Source organism: Oryx dammah, unplaced genomic scaffold (assembly GCF_014754425.2).
Source record: "Oryx dammah isolate SB20612 unplaced genomic scaffold, SCBI_Odam_1.1 HiC_scaffold_26, whole genome shotgun sequence".
Lineage (NCBI taxonomy): Eukaryota > Metazoa > Chordata > Mammalia > Artiodactyla > Bovidae > Oryx > Oryx dammah.
The window spans coordinates 56,726,569-56,750,760 of NW_024070210.1; the positions used below are offsets into that span (position 1 = coordinate 56,726,569).

The 24,192-nt window shown below is 51.1% G+C and overlaps 3 protein-coding genes across 4 annotated transcripts in view; 1 reads left to right on the forward strand and 2 right to left on the reverse strand.

Annotated features, from left to right (window-relative positions):
- Nucleotides 1-2,569: 2,569 nt before the first annotated feature.
- Nucleotides 2,570-7,204, forward strand: SNX22 (sorting nexin 22). The gene is made up of 6 exons (XM_040226734.1): nt 2,570-2,668; nt 3,034-3,117; nt 3,524-3,628; nt 4,327-4,421; nt 4,998-5,065; nt 5,541-7,204. The coding sequence occupies exons 1-6, from the start codon at nt 2,594-2,596 to the stop codon at nt 5,654-5,656; spliced, it is 543 nt and encodes a 180-aa protein (XP_040082668.1). The 5' UTR covers nt 2,570-2,593; the 3' UTR covers nt 5,657-7,204.
- PPIB (peptidylprolyl isomerase B) lies at nt 6,255-13,261 on the reverse strand. The gene is made up of 5 exons (XM_040226731.1): nt 11,942-13,261; nt 11,107-11,220; nt 10,343-10,436; nt 7,328-7,512; nt 6,255-6,586 (listed from the first exon to the last, which is right to left on the reverse strand). The coding sequence occupies exons 1-5, from the start codon at nt 12,074-12,076 to the stop codon at nt 6,464-6,466; spliced, it is 651 nt and encodes a 216-aa protein (XP_040082665.1). The 5' UTR covers nt 12,077-13,261; the 3' UTR covers nt 6,255-6,463.
- A 5,859-nt stretch (nt 13,262-19,120) lies between these two features.
- The window catches only part of CSNK1G1 (casein kinase 1 gamma 1), a 148,867-nt gene continuing 143,795 nt past the window's right edge, over nt 19,121-24,192 (reverse strand). For both annotated transcript variants that reach the window (XM_040226723.1, XM_040226722.1), the window contains one exon: nt 19,121-20,003. In XM_040226723.1, the coding sequence (XP_040082657.1) occupies nt 19,949-20,003 (55 nt within the window). In that variant the 3' untranslated portion in view covers nt 19,121-19,948. The remainder of the gene's footprint in view (nt 20,004-24,192) is intronic.

Consider the following 24,192-nt stretch of genomic DNA (forward strand, 5'->3'; position numbering starts at 1 on the left):
CGCAGGTGGGAAGAGGGTTCCTGTTGTCCCTCCGCAGGCCCTCCTGTAACCCTTCAGCAACGCTGCTCCCTTCCTGCCTCTTTCCCAGGCCTTCCCTCCTGTTCTCAGGCTTTACCCTACAACCCACTCCCCACCACAACCGCCCCCCACCGCACCATTCATTTAGTCTTTCAAGCAACCTGCTTGGGCCTTAGTGGTAAACTGGCAAGAGACCATGTCCCTGAGCCGACAGTACTGAGTCTGGATGCCGAGTTGGGGACACTAGGGAGAAACACAATTTACAAAAAACAGTAGGGCTTCGCTGGCAGCTCAGCTGATAATAGAATCCACCAGCAAAGCAGGAAACCCCAGTTCGATTCCTGGGTCGGGAAGATCTGAAGAAAGGACAGGCTGCCCACTCCAGTATTCTTGGGCTTCCCTGGTGGATCAGATGGTAAAGAATCTGCCTGCAATGTGGGAGACCTGGGTTTAATCCCTGGGTTGCGAAGATCCCCTGGAGGAGGGCATGGCAACACACTCCAGTATTCTTGATGAGAATCCCCATGGACAGACGAGCCTGGTGGGCTACAGTCCATGGAGTTGCAAAGAGTTGGACATGGCTGAGCAAGTAAGCAGAGCACAGCAGTAATAATGGATTAAGTGCAGAGACAGGGTGCTATAATAGGGTGGTAAGGAAGGAAGGCATCTTTAAAGAGGTGAGTTTTAGGCTAAGGACTGGAAGCTCTAGGCGAAGCCCACCAGGTGAAGAGTCAGGAAAGGGTGTTACATGGAGTTGAAACAGTGAGTATAAATGACCTGAGGCAGAAGGAGCTTGTTAGGTTTGACAACTGGAAGAAGGTCACTGAGGCTGGAGCCCCATGCCAGAGACAGGAGGAGAGGAAATGAGATACGGAGGCTGGGCCAGGTCCTTTAAAGCTCTGGAGAGCGGGGTTGGGGAAAAGGGGGGTTTTGTTAAGCACAATGCAAAGCCTTTGGACAGTGTTAAGCAGAAACCTTGATAGTCGGTGCTGCTAGGTATAGAGTGGACTTTGTATGAAGGAGAGCAGCGAGAAAGAAAGGCGAGGTCCATTAGAAGATGTAGGTGTGGCAGCAATCTGGGTGGTAGGAACAGAGGGCAAACCTTCCTTAGGATGGGTGACCAAGAAGTTTAGAGGTCTGAGCATCCCCGGAGAGGACTAGAAGTGCAGGATCCCTGACTGGAAGGGCCCTTGAGAGCAAGGGAGGAAATGAAATCCCAGCACTTCTCCTCGTGTTGGGTCATTTCCCTTCCAGGAAGTTTCAGCTTCCTGATTCTGGCACCCTTGTGAGACGGAATTTGGGAGGAAATGGTGTAGGACATGGGATTGATGAGACCTGCTTGTCCCCATATGGGGTCCTCCTCTCAGCCTCTCTGAGCACAGAGCTGGGAATGGGAGTAGGGCACCTCTGCACTAAGCGGGGAGGAAGTGACCCCATGGTCCCCCAACCCCAACTGCAAAGACAGGTACTCTACCTGCTGCACCTTCCCACCATGAAGACTTCTGCTAGGTATGAGTTCTCGGAGGCAGGGGACTCCGCCTTCCTCCACTGCCCCCAAGACTCTCTGGGGGAGAAGTCAGTGGAATGAAGGCTTGTGCTGAAGGGGACAGCTCCCTTATGGGGGCGGGGAGGAGTGCTGAGAGCTGGGAGCAGAAGCCCCTACTAGCACAGGTGAGAGTTCTGGATTAAATCCTGCCACAGACCCAAAAATATTCTGCCAGGAGAATGGGCAAGAGCAGTGTAGTGCCACCTTCCACAGCCCTCTTCCCCATCCATTGTCCTGTACACCAACACCACCCACCTATATCTCCAGGATGAGCTCACAAACTGCCATTTTCTCGAAATCTCCTCTGCTGAAGGCTTAGCCGGAATCGTCTCACTCAACATTCCTGCACTCTCCTGAGGGAGGCATATTATCCCAGTTTTGCAAATGAGCAGAGATACACAGTTGGGGAGACCCATGCTGTCTGACTTCTAAAGCAGAGCCTTTCTTTGTCCCTGCACTGCCTCTCCCCATTCGGATGCAGGTTGGGCTGAAAGATGATTGAAACGGAGGAATGGATTTGGAAACCTAATGAATGGTGGGGCCTGTGAATGCTGGGGGAGAGAGGAAATCAAAGCCAGCGTGCGTCGAGGTGGAAGGAAGGAGATGGAAGTGCAACCTGGTCCCGGGGAAGAGTGTGAGGAATGCAAGGGACGTCCGTGGTTGGTCTGGGCCCAGCCTCCCTGCTTGCCCAGCATCCATAGGTGCTTACAATCCTTAGTAGGCGTTCAAACAAGAGCAGGTGAAACTGAGCTAGCCCGCAATCCTGGCAATCACTGGGCACTCGATGAATGGGGACACGTTGACAAACAGATGCCTCTCTGCTGAAAGGTCCCCATGCACTGCCCCCCCACTAGGCTCAAAGGGCCGTGCCCGCTTCCCGCCGCCGGGGGTCCAGCCTAATCGGCCCCTTGCAGGACCCGGCGGCGCGCGGGAACGCCCGGGGCGGAGCCTGCAGGCTCGAGGAGGCGGGGCCGGCCCGCAGGGGTCTAGGGTCCGCTTTCCGAGAGTTCGGCTGCGAGCGGCGCGCTGATGCTGGAAGTTCACATCCCGTCGGCGGGGCCCGAGGCCGAGGGCACCCGGCAGAGCCCCGAGAAAGGCCACATGGTGAGCAGGGGCAGTGGATGGGAAGGGGCGCAGGGACCCACCGAATTTCCCTGTGCCGAATGCAATGGGGACCCCGCACTCCGGGCTCCGGCGCCCGAGCGCGGCGGCCCTGGAGGTTGGGGGACACCCTGTCGAGGGTTTCTGGGCCGCTGGGGTTTGCTAGCCCTGCCGACGGCGGTCCCGGCTCTTGAGGGGCTGACTGCACCGGGCAGAGTCCCCAAGTGTGTGGGAGCGTGGGAGGGTCCCTGGAGAGCAGCGGCGCTCCCAGGCCGCTTTGTGCATCTGCGGGCGTCGCCGGGAGCGGGTCCGGCTGCGCCCTCGCGCCGGGTCTTATGCTCACCCGGCTGCCCGCCGGCGTCCGCCAGGTGTTCCGAGTGGAGGTGCTATGCCGCGGGCGCAGACACGTCGTGCAGAGGCGCTACAGCGAGTTTCACGCGCTCCACAAGCGGGTAAGGCTGCACCCACCACCGACCACGCACCCCGGCCCGGCTCCTGCCCGGCCCCCGGAGGTCTCTGCCACCCCCATTACCTCCCCAGGCCCAGGAGAGCTCAGGTCTTGGACACAGACGTCCCCGCGGGCTGCGGAAAGCGCGCAAAGTTGGGCAGGTCCCAGTCCCTTCGTGCCCGTGGGCGGCCGGTCTGGCGTCCTGGCTCTTGGGGGCGGAGGGGGGCAGTTGGGGGCGCCTCTCGCACTTGTCCCAACCGCCACTCACCACGCGGGTGTGTCTCAGGATAGAGCCTGAAGTTTGGGGGAGGTGGCGGCGGGGAGGACTGGGGAGGGCTCTTGGCTGGGGTGAAGCGAGCTTGAGGGCTCCACCTGGATGCTGTGATCGCACCGTGGTAACCTTCTGGCAGATCAAGAAACTGTACAAAGTGCCGGACTTCCCCTCGAAACGCCTGCCCAACTGGAGGACTAGAGGGCTGGAGCAGCGGCGGCAGGGCTTGGAGGCCTATATCCAGGTTTGTGTGGGTCTCACTCTATTGCCCCTCAGTCCACAGGACCAAAGAGGGGACCCAAGCAGAGAGGTGTGGGGACATGGGGTGAGAGGGACCCATATTTACTGGCGATACTTTAAGCTTCAATTTTCTAAACAGTAAGGGGCTCCTCCTGATGGCTCAGTGGTAAGGAATCTACCTGCAACGCAGGAGATACAGGTTCGAACTCTGGGTTGGGAAGGTTCCCTCGAGAAAGGAATGGTAACTCACCCCAGTATTCTTGCCTGGAGAATGCCATGAGCAGAGGAGCCTAGCAGGCTACAGTCTATAGTGTCACAAAGTTGGACATGACTAAAGTGACTTTGCACTCACACACAATGGGTCTAAACATCCCTTTCTGAATTGGTAGGTGATCCCAGTAAGATGTAGGCTTGTTCTCTTTCCCTCCAGAGTGAGATCGTGTGCTGCCCTCATGATAAGGGGGGAGGCCTTTCCCCTCTCTCCTGCACAGTTATGCCCGATTACAGGCCAGGCAGGCTTCATGGGCCAATCTGTGTAGTCACCTGGGGCTAGTGCTCAGAAGGGCTCTAGCTTGGTTTAATGCTCTGCTCTGGCTGTCTTGAACTTCTTTATCGGAAGGGCCCCAGGTTTTCATTTTGTACCAGGCTCTGCATATTATACGGCTCAATCTGATTACAGGTTTCCTCTGTTCTCTTCTCCAGGGCATCCTATATTTGAACCAGGATGTGCCCAAGGAACTACTGGAATTCCTGAGTCTTCGGCACTGGCCCACAGACCCCAAGGCCAGCAACTGGGGGTGAGCATCCATCCCTACAGGGGCTTGACATGGGAGGGGCCCCAGGGCTGGGGGGATGGGGGTTCTCTGCAGCCAGCAAGTGAGGAGGCCAAGCCCCTTTCCTTCTCATATCTACCAGGCCATAGCCTGGTCCTTCCTCTTTGAGATATGACCTCCTTGGTCATTTTCTTGACCCAGTGGAGGGGCTGTTCTCTGGAGCACCTTCGTTACCCTAGCTGCCTCCGGAACTGTGTCTGTTACAAATAGAAGCAGCAATCCCCTGGGAGGTGAAAGTCTGGGCTTCCGCATCTCCACCCTTGCCTCAGGCTCCCCCAGGCAGTTCACAGCCGCTCTCTTCAGCTCCCTGGGGGAGTGCCTGCCTGGCAGCAGCGGGCAAGGGCAAGCCTCCATCTGCCCTGGACTCCTGCTGCCCCTCGTGGCCATGTGCTAGGGCCTCCCGCCTCCGGCCTGTCCCTCCTGATACCACTGCCTACTCTTCCCCTGTGGGTCCTTGGTGACATCAGTTCCTAGTTTCCATCCAACCCGAGACTTTTCTCTGCCTCCCCCTCCACTGTTCATGACCCCTTTTCTTCTTAGCTCGCAGCTGTACCACCGGCCTGTCGTCAGCTTCCCCATGGATCCTTACATTTGCATCCCATCCCCAGGTGAGATGGTTCCTCCTGATTTATAATCCTCATTTAGCGCCCAGGTAGCGGGGTGGGAGTGAGGGTGAACTTGGTGTCTCCCAGCTTTCAGGACCCCGGGCAGCATCTCCCTATTGCCCTCCTTTGGGGCCACACCTCCCTGCTGCCCCTGTAGTCTTTGGATTCTCCAGGGACCAGACATGGTGAAATGAGCTCGGCTCCCCTGCTCTCCATTCCTCACCAGCCTGGCTTTACCAGAGATGTGAACAGAAAGTGAACTGGAAATGCCAAGGCCTCATTTGGGGTGGCCAACTGCTACCTGCTGCCTTGGCATGGACTCCTCCTGTTCCTGGGAGCGGGGGGGAGGGGTGGTGGCAGTGATGGGGGGAGGTGCCATCCAGTTTCCCGGGCAGGAACTCAGGGAGCTGCAGGCCACCCGACACCTTCTCTTGCCTGGCGGCCCCTACCCCTTCCTCCTGTTTTCCTTCCATCCTAGAGCCTCTGCCCAACATGGTGGTGCACGGCGTGCTCCAGGGCCTCTACGCCTTCAGTGCCAGCATAGCCGAAGCCCAGCTGGCCACCCGTCACCCTGCTCCAGTGCCGACGCTCTGACCCGTACAGCTTTTAGGCCACCTGCCAGAACAATCATGTGCCTCAGTCCTCAAGCTGGGTCACCCTTGGCCTGGACCCAGGACTCACCCATCTCCACCCCTCTGGGCTCAGAACTCAGCTGCACTGGTATCTGAGGTAGTAGAATCCTAGAACTTAGGGGCCAGAGCAGGGACAACAGAGAGTAGGGAATCAAGGGAGAATTCCTTTATAACTTTCATAGCCCACCAATCTGCCTGCACTGCAGGACACTCAGGTGTGGGAAGATCCGCTAGAAAAGGGAATGGCAACCCACTCTAGTATTGCCTAGAGAACCCCATGGACAGAGGAGCCGAGTGGCCTACAGTCCATGGGGTCGCAAAGAGTTAGACATGATTAAGCGACCAGCACTTTCGTGCAAAGGTTGAGGCGCAGTAGCTGGCGAACTTTAGAAGCAAGTGGCAGAAGCTCCGGCTTGAGGTTTTGTGCACAACACCTGGGGAAAGAGTGCAGGCGCCCGAGGAGGGGACTGGCACCACTGTCATAGCAGCCCCAGTCCAGCTGGCACTAGACTTGGAAGGAGGTGCTGAAGGGCCCAGAACCCAGCGCATACACAGATTACTAAAAAAAAACACCGTTTTTTTATTGGTCAGTGTTGGTAGGAGTTTGTTACAAAACTGGGCCCGTGGAATGGGAGGGGAGGGGCCCGCCCCGTAAGATGCCAGCCCTAGGGCCAGCGCAGCACAGAGCCCTGTGGCGGGCTATCTTCTCCCCTGGGAGGGCGACAGGGCCACACAGACGGTTGCTCAAAGGGAAGAGGTCCCTGGGGCCCTATTCCTTGGCAATGGCAAAGGGCTTCTCCACCTCAATCTTGCCACAGTCTGCGATCGTCACATCCTTCAGAGGCTTGTCCCGACCATCGGTCTTGGTGCTCTCTACCTTCCGTACTACATCCTGGGGAGGAAGGCAGAGTGTCAGGCCTGCCCCGCCAGGGGCACATGCCGCAGTGTGCAGCTGGGAGGGCTGAGACCCACACGTGAAGAACAGCGTACAAACCACGAGGCACCAAAATCCTAGGGGCATCGTGACCGGCTGCCCAGCCGGGTCAGAGAGAATCCAGCTTTGACAACAGGAGGATGCAGAAGTTTTGATCCTCTGAAGTACCACCAGGCTGGGCTAGGGGTATGTTGGGGGGTGGGGGGATGGGGAGTGGGTACCAAGTGGCTTCTCCAGGACAGTGTGTCCAGCTGGCCCTGTACAACTAATGGTGGAGCCACGACATGACTGAGTGACAGGATGAAGGAGCTTTATCTGCGAAGCCTCAAAGGGGCCTCTTGGTCAGCCTCTGCCTGGGGCCTGGAAGAATTTAGAATTTGGGGGCAAGACTTCCCTGGTAGTCCAGTGGTTAAGAATGCACTTGCCCAGCGCAGAGGGCACAGGTTCAACCCCTCACTGAGAAACTAAGATCCTGCATGCCATGGCCGAAACAAGAAAAAGAACTTGGGGGCATAGAGGTAGGCTGCTGATTCACAATTCACCCCAGATTTGAGCAAATAAAAAAACTGGTCTGAACCTATATGTTCCCTTCTGGGAAAGGGATAAAATATATGAATGCCCTGCCCTGGTCTTTGTCAGATCTCGGTGGGATGGGAGGGGCGGGGTTGCCCAGGGATAGCCTCACAACCCCAAACTCACCATGCCTTCTAGAACTTTGCCAAACACTACATGCTTGCCATCTAGCCAGGCAGTCTTGACTGTCGTGATGAAGAACTGGGAGCCGTTAGTGTCTTTGCCCGCGTTGGCCATGCTCACCCAGCCAGGCCCATAGTGTTTAAGCTTGAAGTTCTCATCGGGGAAGCGTTCACCGTAGATGCTCTTACCTGAGAAGAAAGAGGTCAGGGAGCTAGGGTGGGGGTGGTAGGCAGCAAAGCAGATCTCTGGGGTGAGGATTCTAGAGGCCCAACCTGTCCCCCTGTCAGGCCAGGCTCCAGTGGAGGACGAGGACACGCGCACCCACTTCCCACCCTCTGGCCCTGGAGCCAAACCATGGTGACAGCCAAAGTGGGGCATGAGGCCAGGCTGAGTGAACAGTACACATGATGTGAGAAGACAGCTGGATGGCTTTCAAGTAAGGCACATATTAGAAACGGCCTTGGATGTGGCCTCAGAGGCCTGCCATGGAGACTTTAGTGGAGAAGAGGTGCTGGGCAGGATGCAGGGGGCAGGGGAGGGTAAGAACCCTCCAGAAAAGGACTGCTACAGCTGACCAGCTTTTCTTCCTAAGAGCACAGAAGATGCTGAGGAAGTGCCAAGCAGGAAGAGAGACGAGTGGGGTGGGGCTGCCATGTGCGTTCTGGAAAGTCAAGAGCCTCATGGACAACTGAACTCCAAAATAGAAGGTGGCTCTGAGTGCGGGTACTGTGTGTGTGGAGGGTCTGGGGCCTGAGAGCGAGACAGGAGCCAAGAGCACACATCTACCCACCTCAACCTTCCAGAGCCCAACTTCAACTCCCAAAGCTAGGTCCCGGGGAAAACGCTGCACCCTCCTCCGTCCCTGTGAGAGTCTGTGCACTAGAGGCCCCAAGAAACCCAGTAGCAAAGGAGAGATTTTCACTTTGTTTTACCCAGCACCTTTCAAACTTATTTGCATACGAAACCTTTTTCTCCTCCTTCATGACAACCAGACAGATAGACAGCCTCTTGAGGACAGTTCTGGAGGGGAGTAGTGGGACCAAAAATAAGCTATTTTTATGTGTATTGTGAAACAGAAAATTGTCAACTCCTTAAGAAAAAAGATTCCCATGTGAGAATCCTTTGTAAAACTCAGCCAACTGCAGGATTTTGACTACTGCTGCTATACAGAAAACCTCCAAACCTATACACTTAGCTCCCATCACTTTCCCAAGATACAAGGAGTCCCAAACGTCAATGGATAGCGAGGGCTGTAAACTCAACATACTTGGTCGTCTCTCTCCAGGCATTGGTTGTTCTCTTGACATGGCCCCTCTGCATGCTGTTGGTGCCGCCCTCTCCCTGAGCTGCAATCACAGCTGAGGCTCAGAGTGGGAACGGGGTGCCAGAAGACTGGTGCAAGCATCTGACACATTAAACAAAACCCATCCCTCGTCCTCAAAGATAATGAAGGCAAGATACACAAGATACCCTCGCTGGGAAGCAGCAGTGCTGGAGTTCAAACCAAGGTGGGCTGGTTCTCGAATCTCTGCTCTTACCCTGTAGGAATCCTCCCTGGGTTCATGCTCACACTGCTAGATGCACGGGCGGTTGTACCAACCCCCTGCCAGTCTGCTTCTCCTGCGCCCATGTCCTGAATCCATCACATTATCCCTCAAAACTCCCCTGCCAGCAGGCCTTGCTCCCATTCAAGTCTTCAGCAGATCTTCACTCTATGGAGGACAAAGCCCTGGGTCCTGGGCCTGGCCCCGGCCTGCCACTCTGGACTCCTGGTGGGAGCTCCACTTCCACCCTCCTGACCCACCTTTGAGCAAGCCCCTGCCGCAGAGCTGAACACATGCCTTAACCCTGCCTCTTCCTTGCCCATTCAAATTCTCCCCAGTCAGGACCCAGCTCAAATCCTCATGTTTGCAAGCCTATTTCTTGATCACCTTGGCCCAAAGTGGGCTTCTTTGGTGGCTCAGACAGTAAAGAATCTGCCTGCAAGGTGGGAGACAATTCCTGAGTCAGGAAGATCCCCTGGAGAAGGGAATGGTTACCTACTCCAGTACTCTTGCCTGAAGAATTCCATGGACAGAGGAGCCTGGCGGGCTACAGTCCGTGGGGCTGCAGAGAGTCAGACACGACTGAGTGGCTATCACTTTCACTTGGCCCTAAGTGAGTCCTTCACTTGTCAGCGCTTTGAGGATGGCTGGCTTTCCTTACCACTCGCTGGGCGCTGCACACTCAAAATCTCACCTCACCACCCCCAGCACCCACAGCTCCTGACACCCGACTCTACAGACGAGGAAACTGAGGTTCAGAGGCCTTGCTTGCCTGCGGTCACAAAGTGAGAAGGTGGCTGACACTCAACAGCGTGTCACCCATGAATGCAGTGCTTTGTATCATGGCTGCTTGTCCTTCTCGTCCAGCCAACTGACATCTTGCGTCACTTTCCTAGTGATTTCTCCTAGTTCTTCCCACCTAAATGATAAACAACTTGAGGGCAGAGCATGAGCCCTAAAAGCTGTGTCACAGCCTGTTTGTGACTTTTCAGGTACTGGAAGTGAAAGTGAGTTGCTGTCCCACTGATTTTGTTTTTGTTTTGTATCCTCAGCACCCACCACAGAGCCTGGCCCAGTCAACACTGACCAGCTGGGTGAGCTGCAGCTGCAGTCTGAGAGAACGACAGGCTGTACACCCAAGTGTGGTGACACCTGCGGCTCTTGTCAAGTGCTCTCTGGTGAGAGACAGCCAAACAAGGCAATTTCTCTCAGTCCTGTTGGGGCCTCCAAGGTCAGCACACGAGTTTTGCATACCTGACCTACAATCACCTACCGGTGTGTTTTGCTTTGCTTCCCTCCCCTCAGCAGGTACAGTGGGGAATGTCAGAGGCTACATCAGCATGTTGGCCAGCTGCGCAAAATGCTCCTATGTCTGCCGGAAACCCATTCTTCCCTCTCCTCGGTAGTGGGTTCCCTGGCCCTCCCGCCCTGGGGGCTGCCCTGAGACACCCCTATGCCCAGGACTTGAGGTTACCTCCAGTGCCATCTCCCCGGGTGAAATCTCCACCCTGGATCATGAAGTCCTTGATCACACGATGGAATTTGCTGTCTTTGTAGCCAAATCCTTTCTAGAAAAAGGGATAGGAAGGTGAGAACGTGGCATGAGTCACAAGGCAGACACTAGACAGGCCCTGTAGAAGAGAAAGCCCTGCTGCAGATCCATCCTTCAACGTGCTACTGGGTGACCAGTGACCAAAGTCCAGGCCAGGAAAGGCGAGGATACCACGTTCCTTGGCCTTGATACAATTTCCCTTCACATAATGCCTCTAGCTTTCCCTTTTCATTTCCTAATCTAATCATAGGAAGAAACTGACAAATTTCAAAGAAACTGACAGAAAAAAAGAAAAATTACCTGCTGATGCAACAGGAAGCTGGAATGCAAACTTTCTTAAATGAGGAATTCAGTTTCTTCAAATCTGGAAAGCTCTGGGCCTCTCACTCTGGTCCAGAGGCCACAAGCTAGTTTCCCTAGATGTTTCCTTCAGTTACTCAAAGATGAATAATCAAGATCTCAAAGATGAAAAATTTTCTCCAAAAAAAGAATTCTAATTCTGGATTTAGTTTTTAAAACTCTTGCAAGATGTGGTACTCCTGGACTCCCAGGGCCAGAGGGTGCAGCTGGCGTTCTGCGAGGGCCACTGCTATGGATGGGCCACGTTCTGCAGGTCAGTTTGCTGTCACCCTACTTGCCAAACCTCACCGCCTTTGAGTATGGCTACCCTGACTCCAGCCACTTACCTCTCCTGTAGCCAAGGCCACAAAATTATCCACTGTTTTTGGAACAGTCTTTCCAAAGAGACCGATGACCACCCGGCCTATATCTTCATCTCCAATTCGCAGGTCAAAGTACACCTGAGGAAAAAGGCCATTTAAAACTTAGTATCAAAAAAAAAAATAAATAAATAAATAAAACTTAGTATCTTAAAAGGGATCTTCCTAGGGAATGAAGGGCCAAGAAACTACCCGGAAGATGGTAGAGAAAACAGAACCATATTTTAATAGCAGCGTTTCTGCATCTGATTTTGGTGGCGACAAAAACCCCACGAAAATCTAATGAATGCTCCATATGTTAGTTTACACTCTCTTTTCACTACTGGGTAACAACCTTTGCTCTAAATAAAGAATGGGCCCAGATTCTAAAAATTAACATCAAAATACCATAGAGAGGGGAGCCCAAGCACACCACTCAGGTTTAAACTACACTGCTGTGCTTTGGAATTGGAAGTGACTAAAATCTGGGCTAAGAAAAGAAAGGACTAACAATTTGGCAGATGCGATCTTTCACCATTTCCCTAGCACCAGGGGTATTTGCAAAGTCTGCAAGCCCGGCCCCAGCTGGGCATGCTGGGTCAGGGCCGGGCGATCGGGGAGGGTCCGCATCATTCTCCAGTCTGAATGCCTGAGGATTGCCCAGGTACCAAGAGGCCACAGTAGGGAGACTAGGGAGGGGCAGAGCCAAAGCCGAGGACACCCAGGCCCAAGCTCCGGACACATGTAACCAGCTGGGCCAAGGCCTGAACACTGGAGGCGAGGACGGGCCTCGCCAGGCAGGTCTGGAGAGGGGAGGCCAGACCTTGACAGTGACTTTGGGCCCCTTCTTCTTCTCATCGGCCGCGGATGGTCCAGGCAACAGCAGGAAGAAGACGGAGCCCACAACCAGGGCGGCGACGAATAGGACCTTCATGTTCCGCTCTGAGAGGCGCAGCATCCACCGGTAGAAGCTAGAGCGGCCCGGGCGGCGAGGCCGGAAGAGGGTGGGGATGCGGCGACGTGTGACCCAGCGCCTCCACCGAGGGCATCCGGGGGGGCCCGGGGCTCCTGCAGGACTCCGAGCCCCCCTCTAATTGGGCGCCGGATGGTAGGTCTCGACGGGGGGCGGAGCCCGGCTCGCCGACTGGGGCGGGCGGAGACGCCGGCTCGTGGGTGGCTGCCACGTTACTGCAGCCTCATTGGCTCCGCAGCTCGCTGATACCTATCAATGAGAAGAGATCAGCGGAAGGCGGCACCGCCTCCAAGAGTCCAGGGATTGGGCTGCTGGAGAGACTACAAGCCCCAGCAGACAGAGCCAGTGGCCTGCCCCGCCTTTATGGGAGTGGAAGTCGTTTGGCAGTTGGTGACCAATGCTTTAGGTTAGGAAGTCTGTGGATGGGGCAAGGAGACACTTGTCCGTGTGGGCCAAAGACTAGTCACCACCGAATTGGGTTTGAGTGTGATAACCTTCAAAAACTCAGGGTACTCACCGTATAACCTTCCCAGGTGGCTGAGATGGTAAAGAATCTGCAATGCAGGAGACCTGGCCTCCATCCCTGGGTCGGGAGAATCCCCTGGAGAATGGAATGGCAGCCACTCCAGTATTCTTGCCTGGGAAATCCCATGGACAGAGGATCCTGGCCCGCTGTTGCACACTGAGAAAAATTGTTTACCAAGCTAGTTTTCAAAGCAGCCTTTCACCAAAAGAGGAACAAATGCTAAAATAGCCTTCTTCCACCAGCGACTCCCCCCCCCAACCCCCGACTTATGGGGAAAAAACAAGCTTGATGGATACCGTGCTCTCAGTATGAAGTTTTTCTTTCATGATGATTTTTTTTTTTAATTTAAAAAAATTAAATGCCTGAGGGTCCCACGCTCTAGAGCACAGGCTCAGTAGTTGTGGCACATGGGCTTAGTTGCTTCTCAGATTTTCCCTGACCATTGGCGGGCTTCCCCTGTGGCTCAGCTGGTAAAAGAATCTGCCCACAATGCGGGAGACCTGGGTTCAATCCATGGGTTGGGAAGATCCCTGGAGAGGGGAAAGGCTATCCACGCCAGTATTCTGCCCTGGGGATTTCCACTGGCTGTATAGTCCATTGCGTAGCAAAGAGTTGGACATGACTGAGCGACTTTCGCTTTCACTCCTGCATTGGCAGGCGGATTCTTTACCACTGAGCCTCCAGGGAAGCCCTCTAATGATCATCTTACAGGTGTTTTTCACTAGTGAAGGAAGACCATTTAAGTAGTATTGAGTAGTAATAGAAAAAACTGGGACCAGACAATCTTGGCCAGATTGGTGGTTGTGCTGTATATGCACTGGTGAGTTTAGATTGTTACACAGTTACATCATAGTTACACCTTCTGTCTGTACTGATATTCATTAGCAGAGCAGAATTACAAAGCTGCCATTTCCTAGTTGTTTCAGAGCAGATCTTAACTTCCTGGTATTCTAGCACTGAAGAACCACACAGATACAGCAACTAGTAAGCGATGAATGTCCAAATTCTTCCAGAAATGTTTATCTTTAAAGTGACGCACTGGCTAGGGCAATGTTCAACCCAAGAGAATGATGCAAGAATGTGAAAATATCAGGCATTATTTTCATTCCTGGAGCCTTCAATCATACTGAAGTTAGTCCTAGCTGGATACTTAGTTACAAATGAACCAGGAGAGGTTAAAACCAAACCAACCAACCAAACAAGCAAAATTAGCCAAGAAAGGTAAGACATTTTATTTTACATACAAAAAGGGTGCAAACTGAGTCCTTTCCTCTCCAGACTGGAGAAGAGGTATACTTAAAGATCACATTTGTGTTTTCCATGGTGCCCTAGGAAATGGGCTACTCTAATATCAAGGCCCATTTCCACTGACTTCAAAGAAGGCTACTTCCTCCGCAGAGGAGTTTTTACTAAATGGTGTACAAATCTCTCTCCTGGAGGAACCATTTCAAATACACCTGAAATTGACATTCATGTTTAAAAATACTACAAGTTTCATTTTCACAGCTGAGCTTTGCAGACCAGTGCCAGGGTTTATGAAACAATATTACGTATCTAAAATAAAAGGTTAAAAAAAAGGCATTTAACAATAATCACATCCACACATCAATTAAAACTGATTTCCACAGCTGATTTATACATTATCTAGTCTTAAAAAAAACTGCAATCAACATCCCAACATCTTTTTAAAAGTACAATGGGCAAAGATGTAAGAAACAGACAAAATAATAATATAATAAGTTAGAGCATGTATACATCCAATGGGAATTGAATCAACATTATTTTCCATGGTGTGGGTGGGGGGGAAGCTTATAATATTTTTGGTTTCATCTTATTTTTTTTTTTTTTTCTGTTTACTCTTCTGCTTGATAAATGGGGCTCATTCCCAGAGCTTGCTGCTACACTAGAAACTCACTTGTTTCTTGTTTACTTCTGAAAATATTCAGGAACACATGGTCCAGCAGCCTGGGCCTTTTTTAAGGTGGGCTGTCTATGGAAATGAAATGGACACAGATGAGCGCTGGCATGTGCACGCACACACACACACAGAGGCATACAAATGCAACCGCACACACCCATCTGTATAGTCCTCCCCTTCCCCCATCCCTCCCCCCCCAAGAAATGGCTCATCTTCCTGAGACATTCCTAACAGATTGATAAGCCTCTTATAAAAGCTCTCCGTGTAAGGGCTGGCCTGGGATTTGGTCTGGAGCTCATGAAGGGGAACACTGAAAATGTCTCACCTACTCTGAAAGAGGGGATTTGCGGGAAAGGGGCAGTCAGGACAGCTGTCCTCTTGTGTGTTACTGGGACGACTGCATGACATCCCCACTTCTTACCATGGACGAAGGTGGTGATGGCACTGGGAAGATGACCATGAGGAGTACAAGAACAACAGCAAAATAAATTCCATCCACAGAACTGAGGTTCTTTTATAACATGGAGTTTGGTAGCCAAACTAGAAATATATGGAGTACGCGTTCACTTTCTTCCTTTGAAATACAAGCTGAGCTACAAATTACACATTGGAGTGGACTTCCTGGTTGCGCTTTTAAGGAAATATGTCAACTACTACTGTCTATACCCAGGGAACCTACTTACTATTTTGAATACAATGGAGAAACCTTTTGCACTCAGTCACCTGCAAAAGGAATTAGGAAAAACAGATTTTTAAGACTGCTTAATTGATCAAAGATTTCCAAAATTCCTTACTTGTGGCTAAAACACTGCTTAAGATGCTGCAAACCCTCAAAAGGGCCATGGTTTGTTTCCTTATTCATAAACAAAATCACTCCCTTTCCCCACCAAAAAAAAAAAAAAACAACCCACAGGCATCCCATTTTGATTCCTAGCAAACCGTAAGGAGGAAGACTGGGAGGCAGGACCTTCCTGGAGCCCTGAAGTTGGCAAAAGCAAGAACCCCAGAGAAAAGTGCCTGTTGCTCACATCAATCCAGATGGGGTGCCGAGTCATCCTGGCCCCCTAAAGGTTTCTGGAATTCATCTGCCCACCTTGGATCAATGGTGGGGATGGTGGCAGTGGCCTAGCAAAGGCAATGCTGGCTGTATGGCACTGCAAGCTCCTGAAGTGAGAAATTCTAGCCCTAACATGGCTCTGACACTGGAGACCACACTGGCAGAGCAGTTCACTGAGAATGAAATCTGGTGTCAATGTGGGAACAGAAGAGGTGACTGGGACACAGGAGGCATATAGACATGCATTAAATGAAAGATCAGTTTCCTTAGAGGAGATTCTTTCCAGGCTGCCATGAAAGCACTTATTTTTGAAAACTGCAGGCCATGCGGCTCACTGGAAGAGAGACAGGTTGTCTTTTGCATAAAAAAGGTTAAGGCTATGATCTTTAGTAACCACTCTGACATAATGTCACCCTCACTTATTTCTGACAACAAAAATGGTTACTAACACTGAGAACCAACACTGAATATGTACTCCCAAAGTACATTTCCAGTGAACTAAATTGGAAGGTACTTTCTAGGTGATGGACACCTCTTCTGGCTAATGGCAAGGGCTATTTCTATGAACTTGGAGTTCACTGAGAATGAACAGGCAATCAATCCTGCTCCTGGAAAACTCAGAATCCTGCTATCTGCTGTTACCCCTGCATTCCAAAGTACAGTGGGGCTTTAACTGAAGGCCAACCTTTGTAACTTCCCAGACCCTGTTTCCTCCTGGACAGACCCCAAATGGCAGGAGCATGTTAATGAAGGCAGTTATGAGCACGCTGCTGCTGGCACATGCTCCATCCCTGCAGAGCCATCTGGAGCGAGATCTCTGGGGAATGCCAAGGGATGCACAAGTGGTTGACCCTTACGTGCTTAGACTGTACAGACAGTCACGCTCTAGTCACAAGGGAGGACCGTTTTACATCTTGGTGGATTCCTGACCTGCTTGCCTCGATCTGTTCAGGATGCAACCTGAAGGACAGCAGGGCTTGGGAGAATCCCGGCTGTTGTTAGTGCTTAACGCTAACTCAGCAACAACTGCATCAGTCCTGAAGACCACCCCTAGATATTATGGCTGTCAAGTGGGAGAAGTGCACGGACTATGGAGCAAGTGGATTTGAGTGGGCAGTAGGTGCAGAGAGTGCCCATGCCAGAGGACCTGGCTGAGAAATGGAGGTAAGCAACGATAGCAACAGGGCTGAGGCGGCAGCCCTGATGGGATGTGCTGATGGGGAGGGAACTGATGGCCAAATTACTCCTTAGGTACTCTTTTTAAAAGATCACAATAGACTCTCTCAGGGGTCTGGAACCACCCTGGAGTGCCAATGGCCCTGAGAGGATCACCATTACTTGGCATGCCAGAAAAATTTGGGTGTTTCACTTTTGTTATGAAAAATCAAATATCTGATAAGAGGTTTGTGGGATGCTGAGGGTGAGAATAGTGCATTAGGAAGAACCACCCCCCCCCCCCAACTGCTCAGGCTCAGTCCCCCAAGAGCCAGCCTTTAAAACAAACTTGCTGCTGCTAAGTCACTTCAGTTGTGTCCGACTCTGTGCGACCCCACAGACAGCAGCCCACCAGGCTCCCTCGTCCCTGGGATTCTCCAGGCAAGAACACCGGAGTGGGTTGCCACTTCCTTCTCCAATGCATGAAAGTGAAAAGTGAAAGTGAAGTCACTCAGTCGTGTCTGACTCTTGGCGACCCCATGGACTGCAGCCTACCAGGCTCCTCCATCCATGGGATTTTCCAGGCAAGAGTAGTGGAGTGGGGTGCCACTGCCTTCTCCATAAAACAAACTTAAGACTCCCCAAAAGTCATAAATCCAGCTTCGAGAGGGCCTGCCCTGCAGCCAAGCTGGGAACTACCCTTGCTTTCCTTGTGGAAGTGGGGAGGCACCTAGTGGAATATGGAGGGCCAGGGATGCTCCAGACTTCACCACTTGCCCTTGCCCTCCCTTGAGAAGCAAGGCCTTTTCTATACTGGGATGTGGAAGGTAAAGATTCTCTACAGGAAGTTAGAGCTTCCCAAATTGAGAAGTTACCCAAATGCCAATTGAGAAACCATCTAAGTTTCAGTGACAGTGCCTGAACCACCAGCTAATGTCAAGGAAGCAAACCCCAACATTCGAAATTCTTGTGGGGAAGGGGTGTGTCCCTGCATCTCCCAGCCATTGTTTCATTTACAGGAAAATTTCTTTTAAAAAATTAAAGATCATAATCTTTACATTAGCTAGGCAAATTTGAAGCCAATGAAGTGGTCTTTCCTAGCCAAGGCCCAGTGGAACACAAGTGAAGCCCAGTAACTGTTCCACTAAGATACATCAAGGGACCTGTCATGGAAAATATCAACTACCAGAAAGTAGGCCCACACCCTCCAGTCCAAAAGACAGCTCTACACTTCAAGCCAGAGGCACTACTATGTTCCCCAAACCCCCTAGACTAAGTCACCAGTCATTCTCCCCCATGGTTAGCTCTCTCTACCCCCAGATACAAGACCTCATTCTCTGACAGACTGAATCCTTTCTCCTCGATCATCTCTGGAATGAGAAATCACTACTTGGATAAGTCACTCAACTCAACTCAAATGAAAATCAAGATGAGGAGATTAACTCCACACACTGCTGACTTTTCAAGCAGTGAATGAGGAACTGAGACCCTTCACGGCAGCATGTCGTGTGTCTACAGCATGGGGGACGTGGAGAGTGGACAGGGGAGAACAGGCTCTAGACACGTGGCTGTCGTATCTAGGAGTCAGCGTCCAAGTGAGCAGATGACTTCACACCTTTCATTTCGGTCTCCTTTCCCCTGGAATTTCCCAGCACTCACCAGCCCAGCCCCTCCTGTTCACTCAGAGCCCCAGGCACTGGGTCCTAAGCCTGCTGCTGGGAGAAGACCTGCAGATGCTTGGTTTCTGCTAAGGCAGGCAGGCCAGCCCAAATGCTGGAACCCATCTACTGGGGCAGAGTACACACCAATTTTATTTCCTGGCCCCTGCGATGAGCCAAATCCTGAGGTTTCCTCTGGCAGTTGGAAGGCAGGATCACTTTCCTCCTTCTTGTCCACTAAGTGGCAATACGGTGGTGGCTGTTTCATCACTAATTTTGTCCCCCGAGTCACTAAAGAAGTCACATGGCTATCTAACTGGAAGTCCCTGGCAGTGAAGGAAACAGGTATTTCCGGTTTTGTTAAGCATCTCCTTCTCTGGGATGAACTGTCTCCTGGTAGCAGTCTGGCTTGGCTCCTCTCACGTGCTGGAGAGCGAGGCTGTCCAAACTGCAGGCTGATGAGGTCAAGAGGCTCTGGGAGAGACATTCTTCAGCAGCCGAGAAGATGAATGAAAATTCAAGTATGTTTCCCTGCCAACCCGAGTGTTCACTCAGAAGGGCAGAGTTTGGCTCCTCCTCTTCCGGGTGCTGCAGACCCCACCCTTTCCACGGAGAATGTCCTCTGGACCCATGTTCTCTCTGCAGGGCTTGGCTGGCCCCATCCCCCTCCAAACAGAAAAAAAGTTTAAAAATCCCAATATAACCAGACACAATATGCATCTGCCATGGTTCTTTTTTGTGTTAAAACAACAACGACAACGAAAAAGAGGGGAAAAAAAAAAAAAAACTAAAAGTGCAATAAAGTCAGTCTTTTCCTTTGCTCAGAACAACTTGCAACGTTCTACTACTGTCTGGAGAACAGAGTCCGCTTGTCAAGAAAGCTGAGAGCGCCAACACGCAGGGACAGTAGACTGCAGATTTCTCACAGCTTGCGTGCTACAGTGTAACTTCACAAGAGGGAAGGAGGGAATAACCTGCACCCCGCGGTCAGCGAGGGGTGGAGGCTGCACAGGCACGGAGAGGGAGCTGCGCCGCCAACACAGCTGGTGGGGCGGAGAAGGTCCTTCCCCAGCTCTGGCCTGCACCTTCCTCCCACCTTCTTGGCCACACCCCCAGCCTCTTAAACTCCTTCAGCAGACAAAGCCTTCAGCTCATTAGCTTGTGTGCTGGGGAGGGTTGAGGGTGGGGCAAGAACCAGGAGTAAACTAAGGGGTGGGAAGAGAATAGTAGTCCTTGAGTTTTTGTGAATGACACCTTCACTGTAAACAATAGGAAGGAGAGTCAACCAGGCAGCCCAGAGGGCAAGCAGTGGAGGACCTGCGCTCTGGGACCTGCTCAGAGCCTTAGGCAGGTAGGGTTGGCCACTGACCCACTGGGCCTTGGCTGCCCACACTGGCTCCTTCTGGGGGCATCTGTTTTCTTCTTTTTGGTTTGGACCTCCACCCTCCCCCCCCAGAGGAGTCCCTTCCAGTGGGAAATGGCAGGAGCTGCGGGTGCAATCGAGTCAGAGTCCCCAAGGCCTGAGGACACCGGGAGGCACTGGTCACTTGTGGCGCTGGGTGGTCTTCTTCCTCTTCCTCTTAAAGAAGCAGCAGCACCTGGAGCACAAGCAGATCACAAGTGAGCCCACAGCTGCCCACGGCTTCCTGCCTGCCTCTGTGGACTGCACCCACCCCCGGGCCGCCCACCAGCTACGCGCACACTGCAGGCAGTGGCAGTGTGCTGGGAGAGCCAAAGGAAACAGCTACTTCACTGCAGAGCCTATCATCCAAGGGCAGCAGGCAGGGCGGGTCTCAGGCAGGATGAAGAAGGCTTCTTTCCCAGTCTAACACCTCGACCTGCCATCTTTCTTTACACTGAACCAAGGCTGGGGATCCTCAAAGATGCACTGTTTGCCACTTAATACAGAAGGCAAAATTATTTAATGCGACTTTAGTGGTCAGCAGGTATGGAAGCTAAACTAAGGCCAAACAAATGCCAAGAAAAGTATGACGTCTGGAACTCTAGGAGGCTCCCGTGATGCTACCAATGAAGGATTAAGGATTCTCTCTGCCCTCCATCCCCAGGCCTGGTCAGCTACCTGGTGTAGGCAGGAGAAGCCCTGGCCCTAATAACTGGGTGAGCCCAGATCCCTTGACTGAAATCAGCACAGTCCACTCTTCATTTGGAGGATCAGTGCCACAGTTCAGGAAGCAGCAGGTTGCATGGTCCTTCTCAGCCAGCTCTCTGAGGCTGCTGCTGGGCCAGACTGGGTTCAAGGACTGACCCTGATTAGGACGGCAGGTTGGGCCTCATCCCTTCATAAGCCCTCCAAGTGCTGCCTCCTGGGTGACAGCCACAGCTCCATCACATCCCTGGGCTTGGGTAACCCCCTGCCCCAGAACTGCAGTCTTTGGAACTGGAAGTCGCTCTTGCTCAGGCAGTGACTATTCCAGAAGAGCATGACGAGGGTTGTGGCACAGCTGGTACAAAAGACGTCCTTTCCAGGAAGCTGATGCATAAAAAATGAGAACGCCAGGGGCAGAAAGTGGTGAGTGAGTCAAAGATGCCAGATGAGGGAGGGTAGAGAAGCTGGAAGTTTAACAGGATTGCTGGATCCTTGAAAGAAAAGCTTTTCTCAGAAACTGTCTTTGGCTCTTTTGCCTAATCCTTTTGGGTTTAACATCAAAAGTATTCACAAAGAAATAAAGAGCTGTTGCTTACTTCCCTGAGCCCCTAAGCCCTCCGCTGTAGCTCAAATTCCTTCCTTTTTCAGTCAGACGCATTGGTATTCCCATACCCAATGGACTAGTTATTAAAAATTTGGATAGTGTCTTCCTAGAATGCAGAAATTGATGTTTACACAGAAAAATGATGGGCTTTAACCATATCTGAATGAATTAAACATGGAGATGTTGGAAACAGGTGGTTAAAGAGAGGCTTAAAAAAAAAACTTTTTGAACAATTTTTAAAAAATACCGTTTTGTTTAAAAAAAACCCACAACATTTTATTTATTTATTTAGAGCATGCTGGGTCTGTGTTACTGCCTGAGGGCTTTCCCTAGTTGGCAGTGGGCAGGCTTCTCACTTCGGTGGCATCTCTTTCTGTGGCTCGTGGGCTCTAGGGCTTCAGTAGTTTGCTGCGTGAGCTTAGCTGCCCTGCAGCACGTGGAATCTTCCCAGACCAGGGTCGCACCTGTCTGTGTCCCCTGCATTGGTAGGGAGATTCTTAACCATTGGACCACCAGGAAAGTCCTTAAGAGACTCTTAAAAAAGATTTTCTAAGAGTATGATGACACATGAGATGTACTATTAATGAGTGGCAATACAGTCACTAAACAAAGTGTCCTTTGTATTTAGAGACTGCATAATTTCTTTTAAATAAAAATGACTAACACTTTTGATTATTTTCAGTCCTTAATGGAATATCCTTGGGGAAGGATTAAAAAAAAAAGACATATGTACATATGCTTTAGAAAACAGACATTTTTCAAGGTGAATGTCCAGAAATTATTAAATAAGGTGAATGAAATCTCATGGGAGCACCAATACTCCAGTAGAGCTACCTGTTCCCGGTTGACCATGATTTTCAGAGGGATCACTAGCATTTAAGTCAATTTCTATTATTCTTTTTGGAGGGTACTAAGATAATGATTTTGTGTTTTTAAGTAAGGGCAATCATTAAAAAGTTCAAAATACTGTTTTGGTCCAATTCAAATGATAGAATTTTTCTTTCACCTCCTCCAGGGCAAGACATAAAAATTAGTATCTACTGATAAGCATCTCATAACCTGATGTGCAAAGCTGAATTTGCCAGACCGGAGGAGAGTGTAAGCTGTGGTTTAGAGCTTTAGATTAATTTCTGTTAGTTACTATAGTTAGAACTTCAGCAATAGCAAAGCTCTTAATAGTTTTCTACCCATGAGGAAATGGTCTCTGCAATCTGCTCTTTGACTCTTTGGTTTCTGCGCTGACTACCAGTAACAGGACCTGTTAAAACTTCGTCAGACACCAGACCAGTCCACTGACTGACTCCATACAGATGTCTTATTCTCAGAAGAGGATGAAAGACAAGTGATGAACCCTTCCTGGGTCTTGGGTTTTCTTCCAGCTGATTCTTTGATTCGCTCTCCCTTCAGCTATTCCTGTATTATGCTTCTCTGCTGTGCTGGTACACCCTTCCTTTGCTCTAATGCTGGGTTTAAGCCCCACAGTATCCATCAAGTCTTCCTTAACCATCCCTGTTGACACTGACCTCTCAAGGGACAATATCATGTGGCCTTTCAAGCATGTATGTCTTACCTCTCCAGGTAGACTGCACCTAAGCTCTTTGGGGAAGGCCTTGGGACCCCCTAGAGTTCCAAACATAGAGTAGACGAGCACACGACAGGCCCTCAGCAGTTAGGATCATGTGACTGACATCTCACAGGAAAATATCGACCACAACAATGTCAGATTGCACAGACACATGTCTGGTAAATAAACAGGCCAAATGTATTCCTTGGTACTGCAATACTACAAATTCTATCTCCACCAAACCCTGCATTGTATTATCTTCAATACACCCTGCCACTGGGGAAACCCTGCAGGCAACTTGGCTTAGACTGGTAAAAACTGGTGCCCAACCCAGTCACTGAAGACAAGTAGAAACAAGGCAGAACAGAGTCCAGCAGACTGTAATCACCACACAGAATGTTATCCCATGTGTGCAGACAATGTGGGGGAGGATTCCAGACCGCAACAGAGCACAGCTCATAAGCACCTGGAAAGTCAAGGTAGTGTCCAGGGCGAGGGGTGGGAAGGGCACTCTGTCTTCCAGCAAGAATGTGCCTCAGCCAACATAGAATCTTTAGGGCTTCCCCTTTGGTACACCTCATGCTGTAACTAAAAATGCATTCAAGGAAACTTTTCTGAGAGTGGAAACAAGAGGCCCCAATATCTCATCAGTCAAGTCAGTCCATGGCCCACTAAACCGTTATAGGAAAGGAAAAGGAGAGAAAAGTGGGAAAAAAAGACAGTAAATGAAAAACAAACAACTCAAAACAGCAACAACAAAATGTCCATCTTTCCCCCAAGAAGTAGCTCTCTTACTCAGAGAGACTCATATTCTACAGATGGAAAAACCAGCTAAACCAAAAAGAAAAGTCACAGATTTTTCCAAAGCTGCTAATTTCAAGGTTAGAGACCAAGCCACAGAATGTGAGATTATCTGGCAATGACTGTTGTGAGGAGCAACTAGATTCTGATTATACAACTGATACAGTAACTTGGTCTTCTTACCTCTGTCCCTCTCTGTCTGATAATATCTGGCCGTGTTAATTTCCAAAAAAAAAAAAAAAGTGCTCAGCTAAAAATGAAGAGACAGTTTTGGATACTGTGGGATACTGTTTTGACAGGAAGAGGCAGCAGTGTGGTGGGTTTGAAAGGAGAGAGGGAACAGGTGAATTCCCAGGTGAATTCCCAGGCCTGCCCACCACCACCTTGTAGATCTAGTGCCCCGGCCTGGGCGGGGACAGCACAAGGTGGCATGCGGAAGCCACTGATGTTCCTGAGGCATTATGTTTGGCTTTGCCAATCCCAACCTAGCCTGGTCCACTCCCCGAGCATGTGAACTGGAGAGAGGGACTCACCACAGGTTGAGCATTTTCAGGCAGCTACAGAATGTGTGAAGAGAAACACAGAAAGGAAGAGAGAGAAAGAGAGATATTAGTCCACAGAGGTGAGAGGAAAGCGACTCCCTGTGAGCCATGCAAACATGCAGTATGTGTCTGTGTTTAGGTTCTTCCTCCGTCAAGGCAGGGTGAGTAG